Source organism: Antedon bifida, chromosome 6, assembly GCF_963402885.1.
Source record: "Antedon bifida chromosome 6, ecAntBifi1.1, whole genome shotgun sequence".
NCBI lineage: Eukaryota > Metazoa > Echinodermata > Crinoidea > Comatulida > Antedonidae > Antedon > Antedon bifida.
In genome coordinates this window covers 19,197,418-19,223,101 of record NC_136231.1, presented here as the reverse complement: position 1 = coordinate 19,223,101, position 25,684 = coordinate 19,197,418, and the positions used below count along the sequence as shown (strand labels likewise).

The 25,684-nt window shown below is 30.0% G+C and overlaps 1 protein-coding gene across 3 annotated transcripts in view; it reads right to left on the bottom strand.

Moving 5' to 3' along the window:
• Positions 1-3,422: 3,422 nt before the first annotated feature.
• The window catches only part of LOC144844437 (maternal embryonic leucine zipper kinase-like), a 67,962-nt gene continuing 45,700 nt past the window's right edge, over positions 3,423-25,684 (bottom strand). For 2 of the 3 annotated variants that reach the window (XM_078701349.1, XM_078701346.1), the window contains 12 exons: positions 17,720-17,847; positions 14,339-14,424; positions 13,661-13,777; positions 12,168-12,311; positions 10,735-10,803; positions 9,690-9,950; positions 7,786-7,971; positions 7,335-7,436; positions 6,562-7,022; positions 6,097-6,283; positions 5,542-5,645; positions 3,423-5,382 (listed from right to left, as the gene is read on the bottom strand). In XM_078701349.1, coding sequence (XP_078557475.1) covers positions 5,202-5,382; positions 5,542-5,645; positions 6,097-6,283; positions 6,562-7,022; positions 7,335-7,436; positions 7,786-7,971; positions 9,690-9,950; positions 10,735-10,803; positions 12,168-12,311; positions 13,661-13,777; positions 14,339-14,424; positions 17,720-17,783 — 1,962 coding nt within the window. In that variant the 5' untranslated portion in view covers positions 17,784-17,847 and the 3' untranslated portion in view covers positions 3,423-5,201. Of the gene's footprint in view, positions 5,383-5,541; positions 5,646-6,096; positions 6,284-6,561; positions 7,023-7,334; positions 7,437-7,785; positions 7,972-9,689; positions 9,951-10,734; positions 10,804-12,167; positions 12,312-13,660; positions 13,778-14,338; positions 14,425-17,719; positions 17,848-21,630; positions 21,807-25,684 lie in introns of those variants that run through there. The other variant, XM_078701347.1, reaches the window with a different exon arrangement.

The window sequence follows — 25,684 nt, the reverse complement described above, 5'->3', positions numbered from 1 at the left end:
GAAAACTGTTATGTCGCAGAAAACAAAAACGTCTTTACAATCTAGAACTTGAGCAATACACGAATAGGAAAAAGAAGAATGACAGACCATCACATTCAAACTACTTAACATTATTTTTACGAGATTACACAAATGCATAAAAGTAAATTACGTCATAAATATTCAACTAAAATGTAATAAAGGCCTGTTATTAAAATCAATCAATTCCTAACTTTAGTGCCAATATTTCGAATCTCCACCATTTTCTTATTCTCAAAGATTTGCTCATCTTTACAGTTCATAAATTGATTTCATGTAAGGTAGAACCTCTATCGAGGGGACACCTACAGGAGGTTACTCCCTGAAGTTGACCATAGTCAACGTTTTCCCTCATTGATTCTACATGAAAGTGTCCAAAAGAGGGCTTCAGTTGTGGATCAATGAGCGGTTTATATTTTCTCCAAGCCTGTGCGAATTTATATTTATAAACCATTATAACTTTATAGGCACAGAGAAACTCTAAACCATTCAATGATAAACTGTAATTTATTCTTCTTTCTTTCTTTCCCTTCATCACTGACATCTTCATATTTTATAAGCATTAAAAATATGACCCACTCTTCTTCACTGACAAGTCAACTACCTATGTCAATGCTTACCTTACTTCTTGGCCTTCTTACAGCAAGTATTTCTTTCCTTGCTCTGTCTACCTAAAACTCAGTAAACTTGTATCTATTACAATCCATATATTGTATGTATACTTGACCGATCTCGAAATTTAAATAACACGTACAGGTGAATAATAGTCGGTTGTTTGCGGTGGAATTGTTTTTAGTTATATGTGTTCTTATTGTATTATCATGTATAGCAGGATTACTTTGAATTACCAGGCGAGCTGGATTAATATGCTTAGTTATTACAGGGAAAAATTACAATTACTTTTCCCTAGTTATTACAAGAATAGACATAAATGGAAATACGACTATTTATGTTTGCGTAATTCATAATCCCTGTTTGAGAACAGAAGTGTGGTCTCCTATTCGACTAACATAGCGTTGGATGTACACGTCATACAACCGAAACCCTATTCAGTACTCTTGCAAACTTTCATCCAATCACCTTCTCCAACTCAGTCCTTCCTTCCCCCATATTCAAGCACAACCCTTCCAATAGCACATCATTAGCCTATAATGAAAAAGTTAAATATAAAGTACTAAGAGATAATATACAATTAATAAAATAATATATGTATGTACAGAATACCAATGATAACTCTTCTATAACGTATGAAATTGAGTCATCGCATTTTCCGCATCGTGACAGACACGCTTTTATTTTGAAATCACTCTCATCATCGTAATCATAAAGGGTTATCGCCATCATCACACTGAAAACTTCCTTAAATTATTATTTAAGACATTCGTTAAAGAAAACATACACAACACAGAAAAAAAGAAAAGTTGATACCATAATAATAGATGATTTGAATATTATTTCTCTAGTAATATAATTACAATGTCTATGGCTCAAGATAATTACAATGTCTAGTTGTACCTTGCGAAATGTTTGGCACTGTATCTCTACGAAACGCAATTTGTCAAATTTCATAGACAGATTATGTAATAAAGTGTCACATTTCTATCATATTATATTCTAAACCAATATTATTATTATTTTACTCTACAATATTATACCATATTTGTTCTATTTTATAACTGCAATGCTTTCTAAATCTATGATATTCCTATTTGTATTTGTTGGTTTACTATTTCTTTTGAATAAATATAACATCAAAATCATTCCTCAGCATCACTTTGCCATCGTATAATTTTGAGCAGTGCGAACTTTTAATATAATTTATGACTTCTTTATAGAAACTCTCTGAGACACTTTCCTTGAAATCTACCGTTTGAATAATGAAATCTAGCCTAATCTTTAGAATATTCGATAAAAAGAAGTCTGTATGTCAGAATTACACTCGTGGTGGTAATGTTGGAATTCAAATTTACTTTGTTGACATATGGCAATGACGTCTTTGGAAGAAATGCACTTTAACCGTATGAATTCTGGAAAAGTTGTGCTAGCCTGGAATATGAATTTACATCTGTAAGAAAAATGAATAAAAGCTGGAATAATACAAGGTAATGAAAATCGTGCCTAAAAAAGAAACTTTTATTAGTAGGCCTACAACCTACAGACATGTATCGAACTCAAGCTTGAAGGGATCATGTTTTTCACACTTACCACCGAATTCCGAATTTAAACTTTTAATAAATTTCAAGTGTAACATTTATTTACGCGGTCATCGTAATTCAACTCTCCATTTCTGGCAAACAAATGATAAAGATAAAATATTGCAAACATATCGCGACTTACCAGAATCAAGCATGATCATCAACAATCCGCCATTTTCTAGCAAATTGTACATAAATAGAATATCGTCTTCTGGATTTTCAAGGTAATAGACAGAGTCTAAAGAGCTGATATGGTGATATTTTTGCGCATTTCCTTCTTTTTCACGATGTTCCTTAAACTGCTGAAATGTACCATTAAACCAAGAATAGTCTACGTTGCTCCAGTCGTTCTTTACAGTAAGTCTTCTGTATTCCTCAATGGCTTTTTCAGCTAGTTCAAGTTTTCCAAAGTGATCCGACAATTGTTTAGTAAAGATACTTTCAATGTCTCCTATTTTAAAATGTATGATGATATTATTATCATGTAACGATCTATGAAGAATTAAGATATTGTTGGAAGAATACAAAACAAAATTCTTTTTCCTGATGCAAAAACAAGTAATGTATTCTATTCTATATGTCCAATGAGACAATACAACAATTAGCAATTTAAAAGATAAATGTTCTGTATTGTTAAAACTTGATTCGATCATTTGTTTTATAATTTTACTGTTTTTTCATTTGTAATATAATTGTATAGTATTTTGTATGTTTTAATCATGTTTTTAGAACCTTAGCAAGTAAGTTTTATTTACATCTCGTATTTGACATAAACTTGAACTTAAACTCAAATGACGACAACAACAAAACAAACCATCATCATCAGTTACAAATATTTGTACGCATGTCAAATAAGTCTATTATTACTATATTCACTGACGAGTCAAGGAACATGTATTTATTTCGTTTAAAATGATTTCGTTATTAGCTTTTAAAAATAGGACCCACTCTTCTTCAATGACATGTCAACTGCCTTCGCTAATTTACTTTAAATTTATTACTAATATAGATGTATTGTCTTGATGATAATTGATAAACTGTAATTTATTTTTCTTTCTTTCTTTCATTCTTTCTTTCTTTCATCACTGACATCTTCATATTATATAAGCATAAGATCATAATAGATCCACTCACAAAACATTATTTAAAAGAAATTAAATCAAATAAAAATTAGTATTGAGAAACAAAGAAAACAAAATGCAAAACAGAGAAAGTTGCAATAGAAATTTATTACATTTGAGACCATAATAATAGCTTTATTGATTAATATTTCAGTCAAAGTGTTCTGCGGTGTTAATAATAGCAAATGTAAAATATACATGATAACACTTTAAGGCAAGTACATACAAATTCACACATTCAATAGTGTGAAAATGTTAATATGAAAACAAGGTAAACAATTTTGTGATCATAAAAATATTTAGACATGGTTTGTAATATTGTGAAAAAAGTAATATACAATGTTATTCACAAATCCTTTAAATTACTGCAGATAAATCAGATTACATGATAACTACAGAAAAAGTAGATTTACAGATAAACCAGATTACATAACTGCAGATAAACTAAATTACTGCAGACAAGCCAGATTACATGATTACTGCAGTTAAACCAGATTACATGATTATTGCAGATAAACCAGATTACTTGATTACTGCAGAAAAAGCCCCAGGTTACATGATTACTGCAGATAAACCAGATTATGATTATTGCAGATAAACACGATTACTGCAGATAAACTAGATTATTGCAGATAAACCAGATGACATGATTACTGCAGAAACAATATTACATGATTACTCCTGATAAACTAGATCATATGATTACTGAAAATAAATCAGATTACATGATTACTGCAGAAAGCCATGTTGAAAAATATTTAAATATTATGCCATTTACAACTTCATAAAGAAATTCATGCATTCATAGTTTTTCCATTCCACTATTCACTCTGCCTCAGATAATTAAATAATTTTAAACATTTACAAACAATTTTACAAAAAACTTGGTTTTGTATTACACTGAGAAATTTAAAACGGTTTATATAAAATATTAAAATCAATTTTGGTTCTGTATAAAATGTCATCAGCTTACAAAGTTTACATATTATACATAAATAGTAGAATGAAAAAATACTAAAATAATAGCAGTGTAACATAAATAATTGACAGTGTATGGGTTAATACTATTTAAAAAAACTTTAAAAAATAACAATTTAGCAATGTAAAAATAAAATCCATGAAAAAGTTGACACTACTTGAAAATAATTGAAATTAATAAAACACAATTTATTAAAATTGTCAAAAGATGAACCAAAATGATTATAAATGAAAATGATTAAATTGGAATACAATTCTAAAAGTAGGTCTACCTCATACAAACTGAATTCCAAAAATATTGTTATTACCAGAAAACAATTGTTGCAGTTTTTACAATAATATTTACCCAGATCCCTGTTTAATACTACACATTTTTAATTATCGCTGAATATATTAATGTAAGGCGACTGTTTAGCCAAAAATGTGTTACACTTGAAGTAAACAATCTGAACTCAATAACACATTAACAACATTTTAAATAAGCCAATTTATCTGTATAGTGGTGTACGCTTGAAAATGGAAAAGAGGCTATAGACAAACCTTAATTCCTACTATTAATTGGTGTAATAAACCAACTGGGGTATCAATTCAATTTTAAGTTAAACCCATAATTGTACAATAAATTGATAAAAATTGAATAAATCGTAACATTCATTAAAACAGGATTAAAATAGTTTATAATGTCACAATTTATAAAATGCATAGATATTTAGAAACGTTATAAATTTATACACTTAAAATGAAACCAAGATTTGGGATATAATTATATAAAACACTAGTAAAATGTCATTCATAAAAAAACAGTTCTATGATTTTTATCAATTATTCTAGCAATTCTTTAGTGAAAAATGAAGTATTTCTTATCTGTTTTCCTTTCTTTTTATAAATTCTAAATTTTCGCAGCATCTAAAACACTTTGGCAGATCCTTTTATAGTCCCACGTATCACCGCGTAATCTTTTCCGTGCAATTCCAACCATGTTGTCCATTTTTGGTAGAAGGCAAACTTCAAGGTCGAAGGCCAAACGTGTCTTGCCTCGATCATCCATCTTTTTACACCTGAGTGTATATCTGCAGAAAAAAAAAATGTTATTCACGTTTGAATATGTGGCACTCAAGTACTCAAGTTATTTAAACCAATGCTGAAGCTAATACATATAATTCTTACACCGGTTTCCATTTTTTTTGGAAAAAAAAAAAACGTAAAGCAAAAAAAAAACATAACCATACCCTTTTTGTTTGCATAGTATCTCTTGTTGTTCTATTGTATTTCTTAATTCTTCTAGAACAAAATCAGCGGGATATGTTGAAGTATTTGATACACTGTACAAACCCTAAAGAGAATAACAATTATTTCAGTTAAAAAAATATCGTTTAGGCAAGTAATCTTGGACTTTTTCGGGAGATCCCTATTCAGGGGACACTCGTATACACTTTCATGTTATTCAGAGGACACCAATATTCACGAGATATCCTTATAAAAAGTTTAAATAAAGGTTTTACTGTATTTATAATTTACTATATATCAATTTGATACTTTCTTCTAATTACTGTATTTAAATGAATTTTGTGTATGAATTCTTTTTTTGGTTTATATTTGACCATACTATTCATTCTCCATAAATACAACAATTCTTTAATGGACCCCATTGGTGATAAACCAGACGATTGGTTATCCAGGCATTTAATCATATTTTCTTCACTTTGTAATCATGTTCTGTATTTTGAATTCAATGTAAATCAACCATTACTGATTGGTGTGGATATTTTTCCTACTATACATACCTTAACTTTACGTGGTCCATCACTCGTTGAGTATTTTCGTGGAGTTAATGTTCCAATAATCTTGTTAATTCCCTTTTCAAAACTGCCTAGAAGTTTTTTGGCTGAGCCTGAACCAGAGTTGGACTTGAGTAGGTTATCATCTTCTAACATGGCCATTTTATCCAGATTTCCTTCCATAGACACAGCTCTGCAAAAATACATTATATGAGTTCAAAGGTCAATTTGTATGGTTATAAAATTCAATAAGATAGAAGGGAGTGGGGAGATTGGGCTGGTGTAATAATTTTCAAAAAGTATAAACAATGAGCAATATTTACATCGATCTTGAAAATAAAGATGTTGATGAAGATGATATTGATGACGACAGTTTTGTCTAATGCCAATGCTAACGCAAAGAGAAACAAATTCTGATCTAATATATATATATATATATTTATTAATGCAGTATATTATACATTTACTTACTTTTTAATATCTAAAGGATATTCTGTATTTGGAATTAAACTTAAATAATTGTCCATAGACTTGGCAGGTGTTCCAACTGACGATATAGGTAATGATAACGTAGGAACAACCGGTTGTTTTATTGGCGTTTTCTTTACTTTAGATGATGCATCACTACGACTGCGACATCTAGGAGTTTTTACTGGATAAGGTTTCAGAAAATCATCAAAGTTTTCTTGCTGAGTTTGCGGTACACTGTATCGTTTATCTTGTACTGGTTTCACATATGTCCCGTGATTCGGTTCATATCTACGATTAGTTCTTTCAACTTTACGATGTGTATTTGTTTGTAATCGAAATGATTCAACATCTTCAAGTCCATCCTCCATTGAGCTGAACATGTAAGGACTACTAGTTGGAGGTTCAAGATTTGAATGTTTGCGCCTAATGCTATCACTTGTATTGTGATGATTTTGTAATTTCTGCAAGAAAATAAATTGTTTTTAGCAACTAATATCAAATAAGATCTTTTAAAGTGTGAAACTAATGAATATTATAAACAAACATGTAGATTCGTTTAGGAAACTGTATCATGCCATATCTGATTTGCCACTAAAGCAGTAAGTAGAGAGATGTAGTTTCAGTTGATCTCTAGCTGTTTTGACATTTGCATTGGTAATTTTGGCCTCTCCTCCACCAAAAAAACCAAACATTTTCTTGGGCAACATCATCATTTTACCTAACTTTTCAGAAGTAAAAAAAAAATGTTAAAACATAGAATAAGTTGTACATACCTTTTCTGTAGGAGGAGTCTTTGGTAGTATTTTGATGCTCTCACCCTTGTACATTCTATTTAACAACATGAAATAAATTGCTGTAACTTCATCATATTGCCACTGTGGATAAAAACAAGATGTTTTTGTTGTCATCGAATTCATTTATAAATAAGACTTAACTATTTATATGAGAATCAATATTTCAGAGTTCCTTAATATTTTTAGATCTCCCATTTCTTGCTAAAGGTGTCTCCTGAATGCACAAATTTACTATCTAGGCTCAGATACTAAAATGCATTTGATAGCATACTATGCCATTAGCATACCAATTGTTAACTAGAGATTCTGATGGCAAAAATTTTTGTCAATAGCACCCTCTATGTTTGAATGTTTGGTCCACTTCAGATATTTCATTTGATAAATACAATTTGGCAGTTACATATGTAATATTCGTTTTCAAAAGTTTTACCTGTTTGACTTGAGCATGCATCTCTTTCTTTGTTTTACCATAGTAATGTGCCATCTCTGATATGCAGTCTTCATTGATTTGTGCTTTACTGCACTTCGTTTTCCAGTCAACTTGTGTCTTGAAAGTTTTGGTCACCCACGGGTGTTCAATTAATTGGCTCACTGTAATTCGCCGTTTGGGGTTAACCTATAAAAGAAAAATATATACAAGAATTTATATAAACAAGCAGCTAATGTGTATCATTGGGATTAAGTTATATAAGATTACTATACAGGGGTTACATTAACTATCGGATTTAAATCTATACTATTTTGGCATTAATCGATTAAAGAGGATATAAAGGTGATATTTAAACTACCTGTTAATCTATCATTTTGGGATTAACCTAAAAGTGTTACACTAGCTGATCTATCATTTTTGGATTATTATAACAAAGATGATATACAGGTGTTATCTAAACTACTGACCTATCATCTTGGGATTAACCTATTAAAGAAGATATACATGTGTTATCTAAACTAGTTAATCCATCATATTGGGATTAACTTATTATTAAAGAAGATATGCAGGAGTTATTTAAACTAGCTGATCTATCATGTTGGGATTAATTAATTGAAGAAGATATGCAAGTTTTAACTATGTGATCTATCATTTGGGATTAACCTATTAGAGAAAATATTCCCGTGTTATTTAAACACGCTGCTAATCTATCAGTTTGGGATTAACCTATTAAAGACGATATGCACATGTTATATAAACTCTCAATCGCTAATTCATTTACAGATACAAATACAAAAAAAGCATTAGCGCTTCAAGCACAGAATGCAATCAACTAAAGCTGTGAATCCACAAATTTGTAAATCCACTTAACACGATCAATTTTGAATAGTGTCGAATTACAGTAAAATATTCATATGTTATGGTCACCTAATAAGGTCAGGCGTATTAGGTTCTGATAATGTCCAACGTTGATTAATGAACTCTACAAGCAAAATGAGGTGACTATCAATCATAAAATATTAATGTTCAGCAAAGATAATATAGACACAAATGTTTGGGATATGGTTTGATACGTCTGCATTGAGACATATGCAATGATTTCCATGCTTTTTACATATGGTATAGTACTTTCATTGTGTGGGAGGCTCAATTAAAAATGTACAAATTTCCTCTATATATAACTCCCACTCTAAGCCCCATAATGCAATTTCTATATATTTTCAATCTCAATGAATAATTAGACAATCAAGTTGAGTAAATGAAAAATAAATATAGGTAGATTGTTCTTATATAAAGCGATATTTGCTTTAATCCCCTAAGTAGTTTTGATTATTGCTGCAATCATTGTAACAAATCAAATAACTATAGACTAGATGCAAACGCTGCAGGATATATCAAAGTGCATTCACTCAGTTTTCTGAAAATATTTTGTTTTTAAATTCCATATTATTCAGTTTAGAATCATTGGCGCTATTCTTTCAAAATCAGAACATAATTCTTGACACAAATCACTTGTCTTTTATGTATTTAAAAAAATATTTTTGCTTGTAAATGTGAAATAAATCTACTTAATTGCTTTAATGAAAAGTATTTAAAATTACTTGACATTAAAGATGATGATGACAAGGTGTCTCTTTCATTTCTGGAAATTTTATTCTGGTTGTGGTTTCAAAAGTTTGTCTTAATATAGCATCAAATAACAAATATCAGTACTGGTAAAAAGAAATTAGGTCATTTGGTCAAAACAATGTTTTGCTTTCTAATTGGCTGATGCAACTAAAAACATAACCATTGTTTCCACGATACTTCTGACAAAATCTTAATTTAAGAAAAAACGGAGATTCAAGATTAGCGACGATATCATGGTTAATTTCAGACTTTCTGTATATCTAATTTATTTTTACCTGTAAAAGTTGTCTGATAATTTCTTTACACCCGCTACTTAACCATTCTGGTTCCTCGTATACACCTTTTTGAATTTTTCGATACAGATGCGCAACATTTTCATCGTCAAATGGTAAAAATCCACAAAGAAGGGCGTACAGTAACACGCCCATGCTCCAGACGTCTGCCTCAGCACCTAAATATTGCTTTCCAGAGATTAGCTCAGGTGCTGCATATGCTGGACTCCCACAGCATGTCGTTAGATGGTTACTCATTCCACCCTATAAAAAATGTTTATAAATATTAAACTAATGATACTGCATATAAAGAAATGTGTTATGTAATCTGTATTCTGATAATTTTTAAAACATTTAATATAAAACAAGGAGACGTGTAGTATTATGGGTCTGTTCTGCACTTTACTACTTTCTGATTTAATGATTGCTTCTATATTTTCCATTAATTTTTCCTTTTCTTAATAGCGAGCTTACATTTCGGGATGAAGAGTAATTTAACAGACCATGACAAGTGGGGCATGTATTCTGTCCACGTTCCACAAACGTCAAGGTCTGTTAAATTATCATCTTCTTCATCTACCGTCTTGGTAGTACTTATGTTTGTTGTGCATGTTCATTGTATTCCCGTAAGCAGTCATGGATCAATGAAATTTGTTCTTATCACTCGAATCACAAATGACATTACACAAATCGGAGATAAACCTAAAAATCTACAACCTAGAGCACATTGTGCAACTTAAAAAAAAGTACATTTATAATTATTACACGTACCCTCAGTCTAGCATTAGGCTCGGTTATAAATATGTATTCCTATAACTATCTTAATTTATTAGTATAACATTTAAAAAGTGAACATTATCATAGACTACTTTGATTCTGATAAATATTAATTCGTTTTCAATGTTTTAATTCATCTATTATTATACTAGCTTTGCTATAACCCTTTTTGCATCAACGCTGTACAACACACGTTATCACACGTTTAGTCACGTAACAATGACATAAAGAATTACGAGTACATCAACGATCTAAAACAAAGATTCATTACCTTTGGTTTTGCAGCTAACCCGAAATCAATCAACTTCAAACTCTGCTCCTCATCCAATAATAGATTCTCCTGAAGGACAAAATAAATATAAATGTTACTATTATATATGTCATTGACATCATCTTCTTAATGGAAAAAAAACACAAAAAACAAACATATGACGCATGATATCTCTGTTATTTATATCAATTATAACTCTTCTATAAATAGTTTCTTTATGTGCGTCGTGAATGTCCTTGTTTTTTTAATAATAACTGTACCCTATTATATTCTGATTGTTTGTTAATTATGGCACACATGCCAATTTCTTTTTTGTTGTACTGTCACATTAAAATAAAAGTGAAATACAACAAGTTCCGAATCTTCTTAAAACTCATTAAAATTGCCATATTTATTTAATTGCAGTTTATAGTAATCTAAAATAATAAAATAAAATAATGTGTAAAATAATCTTATAAATTGCATTAAATGCAAACAATCAATAACTAATTATATAAGAATACCACTCATGGTTTGTCTAGTTGTTCCTAAAAATAATGATTTCACTAATATTATTATCAGTTAAATGTCTTCTTGTTGAACATTTCCCCCCACCCCCATTTTACATTTTTTCAGGTACAAAATTATTTTTTTAACAGGATATTTATGTATCTTTTAAACATTTAAACTTGACAATAAACTCAAATTTAACATCTTTATTCTCAATTTACAGTATTGATTTATTCAAACAATCAAAATATGGTAATTACATACAATATGTTTTCTAATCTATGTTTTATTTATAATTCAAAGGCTGAAGTATTAAATACTTATTTAAATTCTACTTTGTGATTTTAACGTTTTCATTAAAAACCAAATTGCTTCATATTTGAAAAATATAAATTATTCTTTAGAAATTCTCTTTTTATCTATGGCATATTATTGTATGCATGACAGAAAATTCAGCATTCATATGACCTTATCATGATATTCACTAAAAACCAAACAATTGTGAAATATCATTTCCATACAAGCAATATAAAGTTATTTAATAATATAATGTAGATTGTTTAGAAAAATAAACTAATATTAAAATAAAAGTGCTATATGATTACTTCGCTCATTGCCAATACAATTCTTTGATACTAATATAAAAACTTATAAATTGGAATAAATGATTTAGGCCTATACTGATGATTTAAAGAAATGTTCTATTGAAAAAATAAATAAACAATTGAATTTGCTGTTTTATGTCACATCTTTAATAATTGAAATCATATTTATTTCTGCAGAAAAGAATAACTAATTATAAAATGGTCTATTTAAACTTTCATTTTATTCTTCATGTTTTAAGGGACAATACATACAAACACATAATGGTAATCAGAAGTTTAATATCTTGACAAAATAAATAAATATAATAATAACAAAAATCAAATTGGTAAACTACTTACTGGTTTCAAATCCCTATGAGCATAACCATTAAAATGTATGAAAGCGACTGCTGATACAATTTGTCGGAAAAACGCCCTAGCCTCTTCCTCTCTCAAACGGTCTTTAGCAACAATGTAATCAAATAATTCACCACCGGGGCAATACTGTACAAAATACAATTATTGTGAATCTATTGTTTATCATAATAATAATAATGATAATAATAATAATGATAATCTTGTGAAGTTTTATATATGTACATTATAAATGAAATAAGATTGTGTCTTCGGGCAAAAGTGCATAACAAAAGTGCTTAATGAAGAAACTCTAAACCATTCACATTGTGTTCATAGTTTGTCGAAATTTATACACGATACACAATTGTAATTTCATTTTTCCCTGATTAAAATATATATTAGGCTTATATTATAAATCCAAAGGCAAATTACTGAAAAAAGGACAATTCTGTGGGTATCACTGGCTGGATCTCAATGGAGATACAAAATAACATAAGCAAAAGCTTAATCAAAAACGATAAAGTAAAAACAGGTAGAAAAATTAGCAGAGCTTTCGGCCAACATAAGTGCAAGGCTTATATTATATAAATTTACATAAGATCAGCGTATTTTAGCTATCATTATCAGTGTATATACAAATCCAGACGCCAGATTTCTGTTTTTAAAGAACATAAGTATTTAAGCCTTGATTTACAAGAGGTCAATTTAAATGCAACGGAGAGACAGCATTATGAACACACTCTCCAATTAACATTATCTCTGTAGTATTTTCATTTTCTCCAGGTGTACAAACAAGTTAAAGCCTAGCAGGGTGGATATATCGCAATGCGTTCAGTATCAACAACTGCTTTATCACATGACAGTCATATGAAAGGATACTCAGCAACTCAATAGGGGGTGGGCGACGTTTAGTATTTCTTGCGTGTATTTTTAAATACCAGAGGTTATAAATGAGACTGTATTAAGGGTGGGTGCTACTTAGATCAACTATTCATGTTTTGTTAAATGCCAAGGGTTCAGTTGGGTAGACAGCAAGAAAACAATATCAATTTCTATTCTATAGTAAACAAACAGGTTAGTTGATAAATATGATGGAAAAGAGGCTACAAAATCCTAGCTTTTTTCCCAAGATTCAAGATTCTATTTTTTTTTTCAAGATTCAATTTTTTTTATAGATGACAATAGTATTAATGGTAAAATTTCAAGGTACAAATTATTCTGCCTCGTTATCAAGCAAAATAATAAAACATCTAAAAGCAATCATATAAATACAGAATCATTTTGCACAAAATTATTACAGTAGGCCACTAATAAGGAGACCCATTTTCAGGACCCCAAAAAATGCTCTCTAAATAGGGATTTCCGCTTGAACTGCTACATATATGTACACATACTTATATCCCCCTCATTTCGATTCACAGAAAAGTGTTCCCTTTAATAGGAGTTGAAGGGGCTCTATTGTATTTGGTTTCCATGAATTCCAGGTGGTATCTTACCTCCATCACCATGAAGATTTTCTTTTCAGTTTCAACAACTTCATAGAGGGTGCATATATGCTGGTGGACTAATTCTTGTAAGGCTTTGATTTCTGTTTTTACACGCGGAAGGTCATCCTACACAAATAAAACAAAAACATAGAACATTGTGGGTAATTTTTTGGAAAGATATACAGAAAAAAACAGACTGAGAGAAAAGATAGTTCATTAAAGATACAGATAATTAAGATCTAATTAAATTATTTTGATGTCATTGGTATATTCTTTTTCTGTTGGAATGGTATAGCAAAAAAAAAAACATTGTGTGGATGTCATCGTGCAAATGAACAAACTACCTACAAAACATACAAAACAAGATGGTTGAAAAACTCTTTGTTTAGCAACTAAAAATGTAATCATCAAAAAGATAATGATTTCCTGAGCACAAATACAAGGAAAGTAGAATATGGAATATTTTTGCAGCTTCCATACACGTAGAGCATGTTATTGTATGTATGTAATTAACAATCATGTGTACCTATGTACACATACTTGTGCATTTAATGATTTCTAATGTCTCATAAATAACTTCATGGCATAAGTTATAAATATAGACCTATGAGTAGGCAGAGGAATTTTGTGAACATATGACTCTACAATGCTGATATATGGTAATGGTTGGTCAAAAACCTGACTCACCCCGAGTTGTCTTTTGTCCATGATTTTTATAGCGACTTTTTCACCAGTTAGGATGTGCGTTGCTAGTTTCACTTTGGCAAATCCACCTAAAAAAATATATATTATCATATAATATGAAATTTCAGTGAAATTGAAATACTTTTTTCATTTTGTCATTAGATTTGTTAATTTTTTTCAAGTGTTTAATAGAGATCAGTATTAAAAATCAAAACCCTAAAAAAAATAAGATTATTAAGAAAATCAGATTTTGAAAATGCCATTTTGCATGAGTTTTAATATAGTTATTTAATTCCACAGGAAAAAAATATTGATTGAAAACACAAAACAAAAATCCAGTTTATAATTTTATTTAATCCAATTTTTGTCAAAGTGAATTCACTGTGACCAAAATTATCTGAAATTAAAATGGCAAAATCAAAAAAAGAAAAATGTATGTTTCTGTTTTCTGACCACAGAAAATATCTATTTTTAACAATCTACCTATAGAAATCTAAATTAGAAATAGACCGTGTAAATAGAATGTAGACGTCATCTAGAACTGCTATAGATATATTTATTACAAACATTAATTGTAGTAACAACCACGGTAATGATACTGCTAAATGCGTATGCATAATATGACATGTGATTTCACGTCGCAACAAATTAAAAAAACTCAATTTAGCTGTAAGCGTTCAAGTCACAATTTCATGTATTTATTCAGTACACGTACAGCACTGTATTTCCTACAGTAGTCGGCCAGTTTTCTAATAAAGTAAATAAATTCATGTACAACATCAAATAACACGAAGCATGCATTAATAGGTTTTAAGAATATCTTTACAGCAATTTTCTGTAGATGATATTAAAATTAATTTTATCTTTTATTGCAATTGCAATCGTTAAAAAAATATGATGGTTTTGAAGAATCTATTAATAAGTTTGAGGAATAAATCTATTTCTGTAGGATATTAAAATAAACAAATTAATTGTTTTTATTGTAAAGATAGTCTTCAAGTGATGATATAAACTTTAATTTTGAAGATAAAATTAGAATTTTCAATAGGATATTATATTTATTGCAACCGTTATTTAAAACAAATATTGGTAAATTTTAAGAATCTATTAATACTGTAGGTTTAAAGATTTCATTTCAATAGCAATTTCCTTTAAAGGATATCAAAATAAAATTATTTGTTTTGATTCAAATGAATGTTTATTTTAAGAACAGGACAAAGTCTCCTGGTCATATAAGATGCGAAATGTTCACATATCATTGATATTATCATATTTGAGCTTTTCTAGTATAATCCCAGCTTCTAATTTAAGCTATTATTTCAGATGCCGGACTAATTCTATGTTGGACAATAGTTTTCCTACACAGAATTTAGGTACCAAACCATAATTAATTGCAATCTATGTTAATATTGTATAACTCCTAATAATTATTTTGATTGGTTAGCAATTGGTTCCCACTTCTGTGTTGGGTCATTAGTCCATAGTTTCCTCTTAGGTTATTGGCAATTTTTTTATAAATTAATAAATTTCTATTTTATTTCTTTTTATATTATTATTTTATTTTATGTGTTTGTATTTTGAAATGCAACTTATTTCAGCTCCGGTTGACGATTTGAAAAATTGTATACCAAATTAATTTTTTACATAAATAAATAATATATTTGTAGCCTGACCTCTGGCATTATACTAGGGAATTAAATACAGTATGAATGTATACCTAAACTCCATTCATACTTGGTTATCTATTTACAGTTGTACAGTCAACAAAATTGTTATTCCTTTTTATTAATACAACATCATACACAACCTTGGCGTATTGTACAAAATATTTGCAGTGAATTAAATTGAGATGAATATTTATAATACAAATTTCAATCATATACACACAACCCTATTTTAATTACTTTTGTGTTTCTTGCTTGCTGGTTTGTTTATTATATTTGTTATCTTTTAATAAATGTAACCTTACTACATTAAATTTTCTTTAGAATTATGGAAACTGACAAAAAAAAACATATCTCTCATTATAGCTATTATGAAGGAGTACTGAAAGAATATCTGATGTAACATTAGATCACACTTAAAATGCAAACAAAATACATTTCAGAATAAAATTTCAAATACTAAAATTTTCTTTAATTTAGAAAATCCTTTACTTTACATGTCAAAAGTTGATAATAAAAATTTGGTATAATTGGTATTCAGACAATTAGAAATATTGAAAGGCGGAGTGAAAAAAAACGATAGAATATGTAAATTTGGATCAGATCAATCTATAGACGATAGATTACATTTTACCAGATAATTTTAGGAAAAACTTTAAGCTCCAGATACCAAAACTGCTGACACTAAATAACTATAAGACTTTGTCAGAGACCAGATAACAAGACCTCACCAAGACTAGGCAAGAGACGGCCTAAACTAGATAAGACTTGCCAGCAGATAATTAAGACCTCACCAAGACTAGGCAAAAGACTGCCTAAACTAGATAAGACTTGCCAGCAGATAATTAAGACCTCACCAAGACTAGGCAAAAACTGCCTAAACTAGATAAGACTTGCCAGCAGATAATTAAGACTTCCATGGCACAAACAACTAAGCAATCAAACTTAGAGCCATTTATTAATTAAAATATTCTAGATAAAGATGAATACTTTATTGAAATTTGATATTAATTCACTCTGTTAAGAAAGTAAACATGCTCGCGTGAAGTTGAAGATGTGCGTTCTACTAAATTTGAACTGTCTTTAAAGGTAAAATTAAGTGGAACAAAAAAGCTTATTTCGCAAATGTTAAAGTGCTACACATTAATAGACACTGTGACTGGATAAACCTTGAAAATTATCTAAAGTAAACAATGCTAAAACGATTAGACTACAAAGTTATTGATCACATTGTATTGACTTTATGTAGATGAAAATCGATAATTTAAATTGCATAAAATTAATTAAAAACCTGTTGTAAATTACTCATAACAGCAACTAAAAAAAAGTCAATTAATTGGCCCACCTAAAACTGAAGTAAACAAATGTTTCTTCATAATGTAGCATTTCAGCCCGCCTCTTTTCCCTATTACAGCCAGTGCCTTGCCCCACCACCCTACACTAACGGAGTGGAGTTGTGACTTGGAGGTGGTTATGATGCTTGGCTACCACTCCAAGGGTCCGGGTTCAAGTCCTGTCACATGTCAGGATTTTTTCTAAGGACAACTCCACTCCCAAAGACTTGTAATAAGACTTTGTTTATGTAGAGCATCTTGTGTATATGTTTTTCTTGTGAACCTCTGAGGGTCCCTAATGATCAGAAATTGCTGGATGGATCACCCTCATTAAATATGGTAAAAAAAAAATAAAAAAAAAATCACGAGTATGGTAACTGACGTACCTGAGCCAACGGTTTCTTTCAGGTGGTACCGTTGCTTTATTATATCATATTCTGACGATCCCATTTTTTTTTCAATAACCTGCGGTACTTCACGCACACCATTCACTTCAATTTCAGGCGGCTTTAATCTGAAAAATAATTAAATTTAACTTTAATAAATTTTTATTGGTATAGAAGAAAAGGGATTTCTTTCAATTTATTAAGTAAATGATAAAAAATGATTTTACATTTCAGCTTAGCCAAAAATGATATCTTAGTAAATATATTTTATTTATTAAATTCTTTAGTCTAAGGTGACAAAACTTAGAGAGCAAAAGATAACATTATAAAAGAAATGTTTTCCTAAATAAATATAAATGCCTCTAAAATAAAAAAGAAGTTCTGTGTCAAATAAGTGACACAAGCCAATCTAAGAAATTGAGTTTTGGAACCACGTCATACAACAAATTTTGAATAAATCTAAAATAATGAATTCTTATGAAAAAAAAATTACTTTTACAATAAATGACCAGTGTTCCAAATCTGTTATGAATTTTGAAGTCCAAATAGATAGCTTTTGATGATTTTATTAGACCCAGGAGACTATCTGCTATTTCTCTTAAAATTATAAAATTGAAAACATTTTTAAACACGTCATCCAAAAGTTATTAAAAACATAATTAATAGGTTAGGTTATACAGTATTGGTCCTAGAAATGGTGAACCTGAAAACAAAATACAAACAAATTACAACAAACTAAACTTTGATATTATTTTCTTTAATTTAGGGGAAACCCCACCAACACCAAAAATAGTATAGAATAGGATTATATTAAACAATTAGTTGGACGTTATAGTTAGTTATCGTTAAAAATAATAAAGATTATATAGCACTGGTTACTGATGTCTCACAGTGCTACTGCAGCATTATTGAAACAGGTGAGATTTTAGAAAGAAGTGACTACTAGAACTGGTTTACATGGATGGATATGAAGTAGAAAAACTTGTTTTTGTTAAATATTTTGATTATCGAGGTCTAAATAATACAATATTCATGATACTAAAAAAATACCTTAGACATTTGAAGTCTTAACTCATATGAGTGGAGTTGTTTTTTGTCATGAGACAGACAGATTTGAACCCAGGACCATAGGATTGATTTTAATCACCAAGCTACAACTCTAATATATATCTGTTTACTTTATGTGAGCCGATAACCTTGAATTGTAAGTTGCCCATGCGGATGTAAAAGTACAGTATAACGCTAAGCGAACGTATTCAATCAGCCTGTAATTACTCAGTAAGTAATCATAATTAATCTTTATGATTAATATCAATCAATATTAATGAGAAGATTATCAACAATGATGATAAAGCTTGATGACGTACTTGGATCATTGTTATTGTGAGTCATGCACAATATAATGTAAGAAAACTATGGAAAAATAATCAATCAATAAACTGATGATAATAACTCATCTCTTGAAATACGTAAAGACACATTTTTATTAATTTTGTTTAATTAATTATAAATGTATATTGATGTTTACAATGACAGTGAATCATCATGATAAAGCAGAAAACAAATTTCAAATTTTAATTTTTGAAATTTTACTACAATCATCGAAAAACTATCTGTAAAACTAGTATTAAATCATTGTAAAAATAAAAAAAAAATGTATCACATTTTTAAATTGTGCAACATTGACTATAAATGTTGGTGCAGTACTCTCTGTTTTTTAAAGCTCTACTACATACTTAGATCAAACAAAGTGGTCTATGGGATAAGCACTAGTGATCTGGAAGTCATGTGTTCGAGTCCCACTCATGCGGATAACCAATAATTATTGTTTTAGGTCTAGTATCTTTCAGAATCAGTGGTGTTATGAATGCAGGAGTAAATTTGTGTATTGAATTCTATTACCATAAGGCAAGAATTTTTTTTTGTGCAAAAAAAGAAACAAAAAAGCATAAAACAAAAAAGGGAGTTATAAATATTTATTCTATTTAAATTCATTTATTTATAGATTCAACAAAAAACAATTACGTGAATTAAATAATTATTCCTGATAGATTGGAAATGTTTATGTTCATTAACACATTAATATCTATTTAAAATTATTTTTATTGGAAGAATTATTACTTTCCAAAATACAATTGCAATGCCCTTTGTATCCAGGATTTCTTCTCGTAAAGCATTTTTATTAAAATAAAAAAAATCGGTAAATGACTCCAATGTTATTTTTATGAGGATAGTAAAATGACGTCAATGCACTTTGTACTATGTCATCTAAATGGCAATTTAAAAAAGATATTAATATTTCAAAACAAATTTAAGCCATAAATAACTGCAATTGCAGTACAAGATTGGAAAACAAAAACTATATTTAGACATATGAATTGCTTTCTACGTCACTGTGTGTGGCATTAATACCCATCGGTAGATAAAGAGCAAAACGTTTTCTTCATAGAAAAATCAATTTTAAATCAGTTACAAGCTGAAAACACAAGCAATAACTGCTAAAAGGCACATCAGAATACAAAATAACATCCTTTGGGACACCCCTATTAAGGGGACACTTTCCGATCAAACAAAGAGGGGTAATACTGTACATGGTTCAAAACTGGCATCACTATTAGGGAGGTTTCGCAACCTTACGAATACGATAACGAAAACGGATACGTCATACATTTGTGAAACTTTTGAGCTGATCCCCATTTCATATTCGTAAAGCGTATTCGTGTTGACGAATATCACCAGTCGTATTCGTAACTACAAAACGAGTATAGTTTTTGATCTATTTTGCACATTTTGCATTTGAATCAGGAATGATTCATGATTATAATATAATTATAGATTTATTGAAAGTAATTTACTAAAGTAATTTACTAAAATGCCAAGTCAATTTTTATAAATAGCAGTTTTTAAAGTCCTCACTCGCTTTGATGTTATGCTAGGCCTAGGCAGCCAAGCACCAAGCAACACGTACCTGCGCTTCACTCAAATTTACCGCAGTCATATTTTGGACGCGCCTCAATATTTCGTTGCCATGCAAAACAGATTTTTTTATGGCTTAGGAAAACGAATACGTGTGCGTGACGTATCCGTTTTCGTTATCGTATTCGTAAGATTGCGAAACCTCTCTATTAAATGAACACCCTATTAAGGTATCTTCTTGATTCGGGTTCTATGTGTATACTTATTCAGTTTAAATATAGATAATTTGTATTTAAAAATTACTAATGTAATCTTTAATGAAAACGTAGGATGGGTTTCAGCTATTTTATAATGGTCTACTGTTTTTGTCCATTGTGACATTGCCACCAGAAAGAACCTCTATCTGCATTCTGGTTGTGTCACTACCATTAGCCATAGAACGCAAAGTATTGTCTTCTCCACCCCACAATGCATCTATATCTGTATTTTTTACAGTGCACCACCAGTAGAATGTACTTTTCTCTGTGACAGTGTCAACATCACCAGAAAGTACCTACTGTATTAACTGCATTTTGGCAGTCTCGCCACCAGTAGAATGTACCTTTCTCTATGGCAGTGTCGACATCACCAGAAACTACCTACTGTATGCATTTTGGCAGTGTCGCCATCAGTAGAATGCACCTTTTTCTGTGACAGTGTCGACATCACAAGAAAGTTCCTACTGTAACTGCATTTTCGCAGTGTTGATACCAGTAGAATGTATCTTTCTCAGTGGCAGTGCTATCTTTACAATAAAGTACCTACTGTATCTTCAATCTCTGGCAGTGCCACTACTATTAGACAGTACCTTATAGTGTGAATGTGTAACACTAGAATTGTGCCCCTAGAAATTTACCTGCACTATGAGTGCTAGAATATAACAACATTTAAATAAAAGGCAATCTTACATTAAATACAATAAAATGAAGCAACAAACGAAAATATAAAATACTTACAAGACAGTGTTCATGAGGAGGTTGTGATATAACATCTTTGTAGGACCTACAACTTTTTAACCTTTGTTAAAATCAATTAAACTGCTAACAAATATTGAAGAAAGTTCAGTGTTTGATAAATCCAAATTTGTTCGCTCTTTTATTAATGTAGTCGATGCAGTTCGGTCTTAAATACAAATTGTGTGATCATAGAATCAAACATCATGCTTGACTGCATCTACAAATACTCTTGTCCTATTGGCTGGATAGATTACTATGCATCATAGGATTGACGAATCATAAAACACCTATCTTAATTGAACTGGTCATGAATTAATGTACCTCCCACAAATGACTTTAATACCAACATTATATGCAAGGTTTCAAATATTACTATATATACACAAACACATGTCATAATTCTTTTTCCTTTTCTCTATCTATACAAAACGATATCATATTTCCATATTCATATCACATCCAATATTTGTCAATATTAGTTTACTGAAATATATTGTCAATGGGTATGAAATGTTAGGATGGTAACTGAAAAATACACTTATCTATGTATTTTTTGTCTTTTGCTTGACGTAATTGTCTTTTGATATGTTGTTTTAAATTTTTCAAGTGTTGGAGTTAATAAATTAAAGAAATAAGAAGCTTAATTCAGTAAGATTAAATCATAACATAAAAAATAACAAATATTAAAAATAATAAATATCTATCCATTTTCATAGATTGAAATAAACAAAATTGAGTATCATCAGGAATTAAGAACATAGTTCTCTACTGAGTAGACTAGTAACGGTTACATAGATATTAAACTCAGTAATTACAAATAATGAAATAAAAGAGCACTGATTTTGGCCATGGAGTACAAGATGTCATTTTTGAAACCCTGCATTGCACAACCTTTTAAACATTTTTATAAAGTTACAGTGTAATAGAACTATTAAATAATACATTTATCATGCAATAGAACTAATACCGAATGGCACATGGCACAAAATTAAATGGCAATGATGCGCTCAGGTGTTTTATGAAATTGAAATATGAACCTATGAATTCCTTGACCTGTTCAATTAAGCATGCCTACAATCTAGACTAATACAATAAAACGGAGGTAATATAGATAATGACAAAGAAAACGTTCCTGCAGACATAAACAAATAGCAGTGTTTCTAAGAACATGCGGATGTCAACAAACAAATCAGTATACCGAGAAATCATATTGCGCATTCACTGTTATAGCTACTGTAAGCCTCACTTTGAAGACAATTAGAACGTAATTAATGACCGTCAATAGTCCAGGCATGACTACCACAATCTGTACGTGACTATGAGTGTTAAGCAATGAGATTGTTCAAAGCAATTCCATTAGATTAGGTTAAAAAATAAATAAAATCACAGAAAAAGAAAAGTCTGTAAATATTGCATAAATAATTAATTTAGATATACACTATATCACCATTAAATTCAATTACCACTAAACGTACTACTAAATGTAGGAATGCCTACTACTACTTAAAGGAGACATGTTCCTGTTACAAATGAGGAGGCAAACACCATTTCAAAGACACCTCTATTAAGGGGACACCTGTGTTGGGTCCCAAGCGTGTACCTTTAAAAGAAGCTCTACTGTAATCACATCTAATTGAGGGGTATTACATTGTGAAATGTACAATAATCATGACGATCCATATGTATATTGACGTCACAAAAATTGTCTAATTCAATGTTTATATTTTATAGGACATCCTATAGAAGAATCAGATTTCGGTCAGGGAGATATAGAATGCAGAATTTCAAATCACTTTGAAAGCGGTTGATGTTTTTGTAGTTAGATTCAAGTCCTTAGTTTACATGTTTAATCCTAATGACGTCAAAATAAAGATTACTACCTGATCATTATGTCCATATAACTGCAAGAGAACGCTGCATGATGGTTAACATGATCAAAATGTTTATGTTATACAAATTGGACTTTAGAGTCTTAATCACAATATATCATTCAATCAGACTTGAAGTTTAACTTATGCAATATATGATTGATTGCTTTATCCCAGCAAATTGATGGGATCTGGAATGAAATTAGGGGAGTATATATTCAGAGACTGCCGTGGCACAGCATGTTTTTCTTTATACAGCATACCATACAGCATATTATCTTTTCTCTTATCTGACAGTTTATTATTGTATTGATGTATGTGTTTGTAAGTACAAGTGTTTAACTTGTACAGTATAGTACTTATTCAAGTTTAGCTGGGCCTATCCACTGGCCTAAGTCTAAGGGTGGATGGCTGATAGTTTTCCTTATGCTGTTGCATAAAATTCAAACTGACTAAAAGCAAGCTATGCAAAAGGACAGTTTGCGACACTGTTGTATCTATGGCACCATGGTTACGCTGATGGTTCCTGATATACAATCCTAAGGTACTTTTTGTTGTATCCTAGTGGAAAACAAGCTATTATAACCGATATTTAACAATCAGATATAAAAGAATGGACATTAACTATTAAAATGTAATGAAATAAGGAAACGAGTGAACTAACTATATAATTCATTCATTCATTCATTCAATCTTTTATTTCGGAATCTCTGGTCCATAGAAAGTAAAATTACATAAATAAATAAAAAATAAAGAAGACTAAATAAATAAGTAAGAAGTAAAACATTATCAAGATATGTACATCAAATTCTGTCACATTATGATTGTTAGTCTCAGGAGAACAATTGTAAATTTATTTAGCAAGATTTACTAAGGGAGCGTCGTCAAGAAGTTTCCAAGTATCAAATCATTACGCCATTAGTCTAATAAACATCGTTAAAGCTGTCACGAACACAAACACTACTATCATATTTTTATCCAACAGTTTGTGTATCCCCTTCTCGTTAAATTCGCAATATATTAACCTCCAATTCAATAAAGAGTATGTCATGGAAATTAATAGTCTGACCTGCAATTGACCTTTCAGCAGTATAATTAATTTTAAATAACGTATCAATAATGACACTTCTAGAGTGTTCAGTAAGTACTAATTTATACAACATGAAGTATTGAAATTCGGAATGGACCATTAACTTCTTTCCATGATATTTCTAACAACATAATTCTTTGGAAAAATAAATGTATAATCAGAAAAGCTCTTAAATTTCTTATTTTTATTAAAATTGATTAATATTAATATTTTTGAAATACCAAGAATGCAAAGAGTCATCATGAAACGAGGTTGATATATTTGAGGAAAGTACAAAAAATATTTAAAAATTAGTTCACATTAATATATTGACTCAACATTTGAGTACACCTTCCTATTTTTGGACTTCTTAAAGCCTTGTTCACACTGGACTTTAACAATGAATACATTTTACCATGGTAAACTTTACCCGAAGCGATTTTTTTTAGATGTAACAGTTGAATGGTACAGTAGTTTTACCATGGAGGTATTAATTACTAAACTACCTCCATGGTTTAACCAAGACCATGGTAAGTTTTACCTGAGGTAGGCAGTGGTTTGGAAAATGAACAGTTCGACTCAGTTAATATGGACTTTTGATTTGAGTGAACGTGCACGGACATTCCTGTCAACAGATATATGAATGTATGTTTTGATTGAAGTGGACATTCATGTTGACTTGAAAAACGTATGACACTTGCAATTTAGTGCGTGTGGTGGTATTCCACTCGGCTGATGGCATGTGATAACTTACCGAATAGTCAGGACAGGATGATAATGTTCTTTTTTTCATTCAACATTTATTTAGAATGTAGTTTGATGACATCTTTCATCTGTCTTTGTGGTATTTTTATTGGTCTCTCTTTTTAAAAAGAATATATTGAATGGAAGACCAGTCCTCCTTAGTGGAATGACCTTAAACGTGGGCAATTGACATTTCCATTTATTTTATCTAATTTATTTTTATCAAGTTTATAAAATTAGTACATTGTTAAATTCATATCATTTTACAATAAAAAGAAGGTGGGAGTGTTGACATTTAACAACTTTGATTTAGTCTACTACAATGGTGTACTATCTAGTAATATCTAATTTGTTTATCACAACCATTAGATTA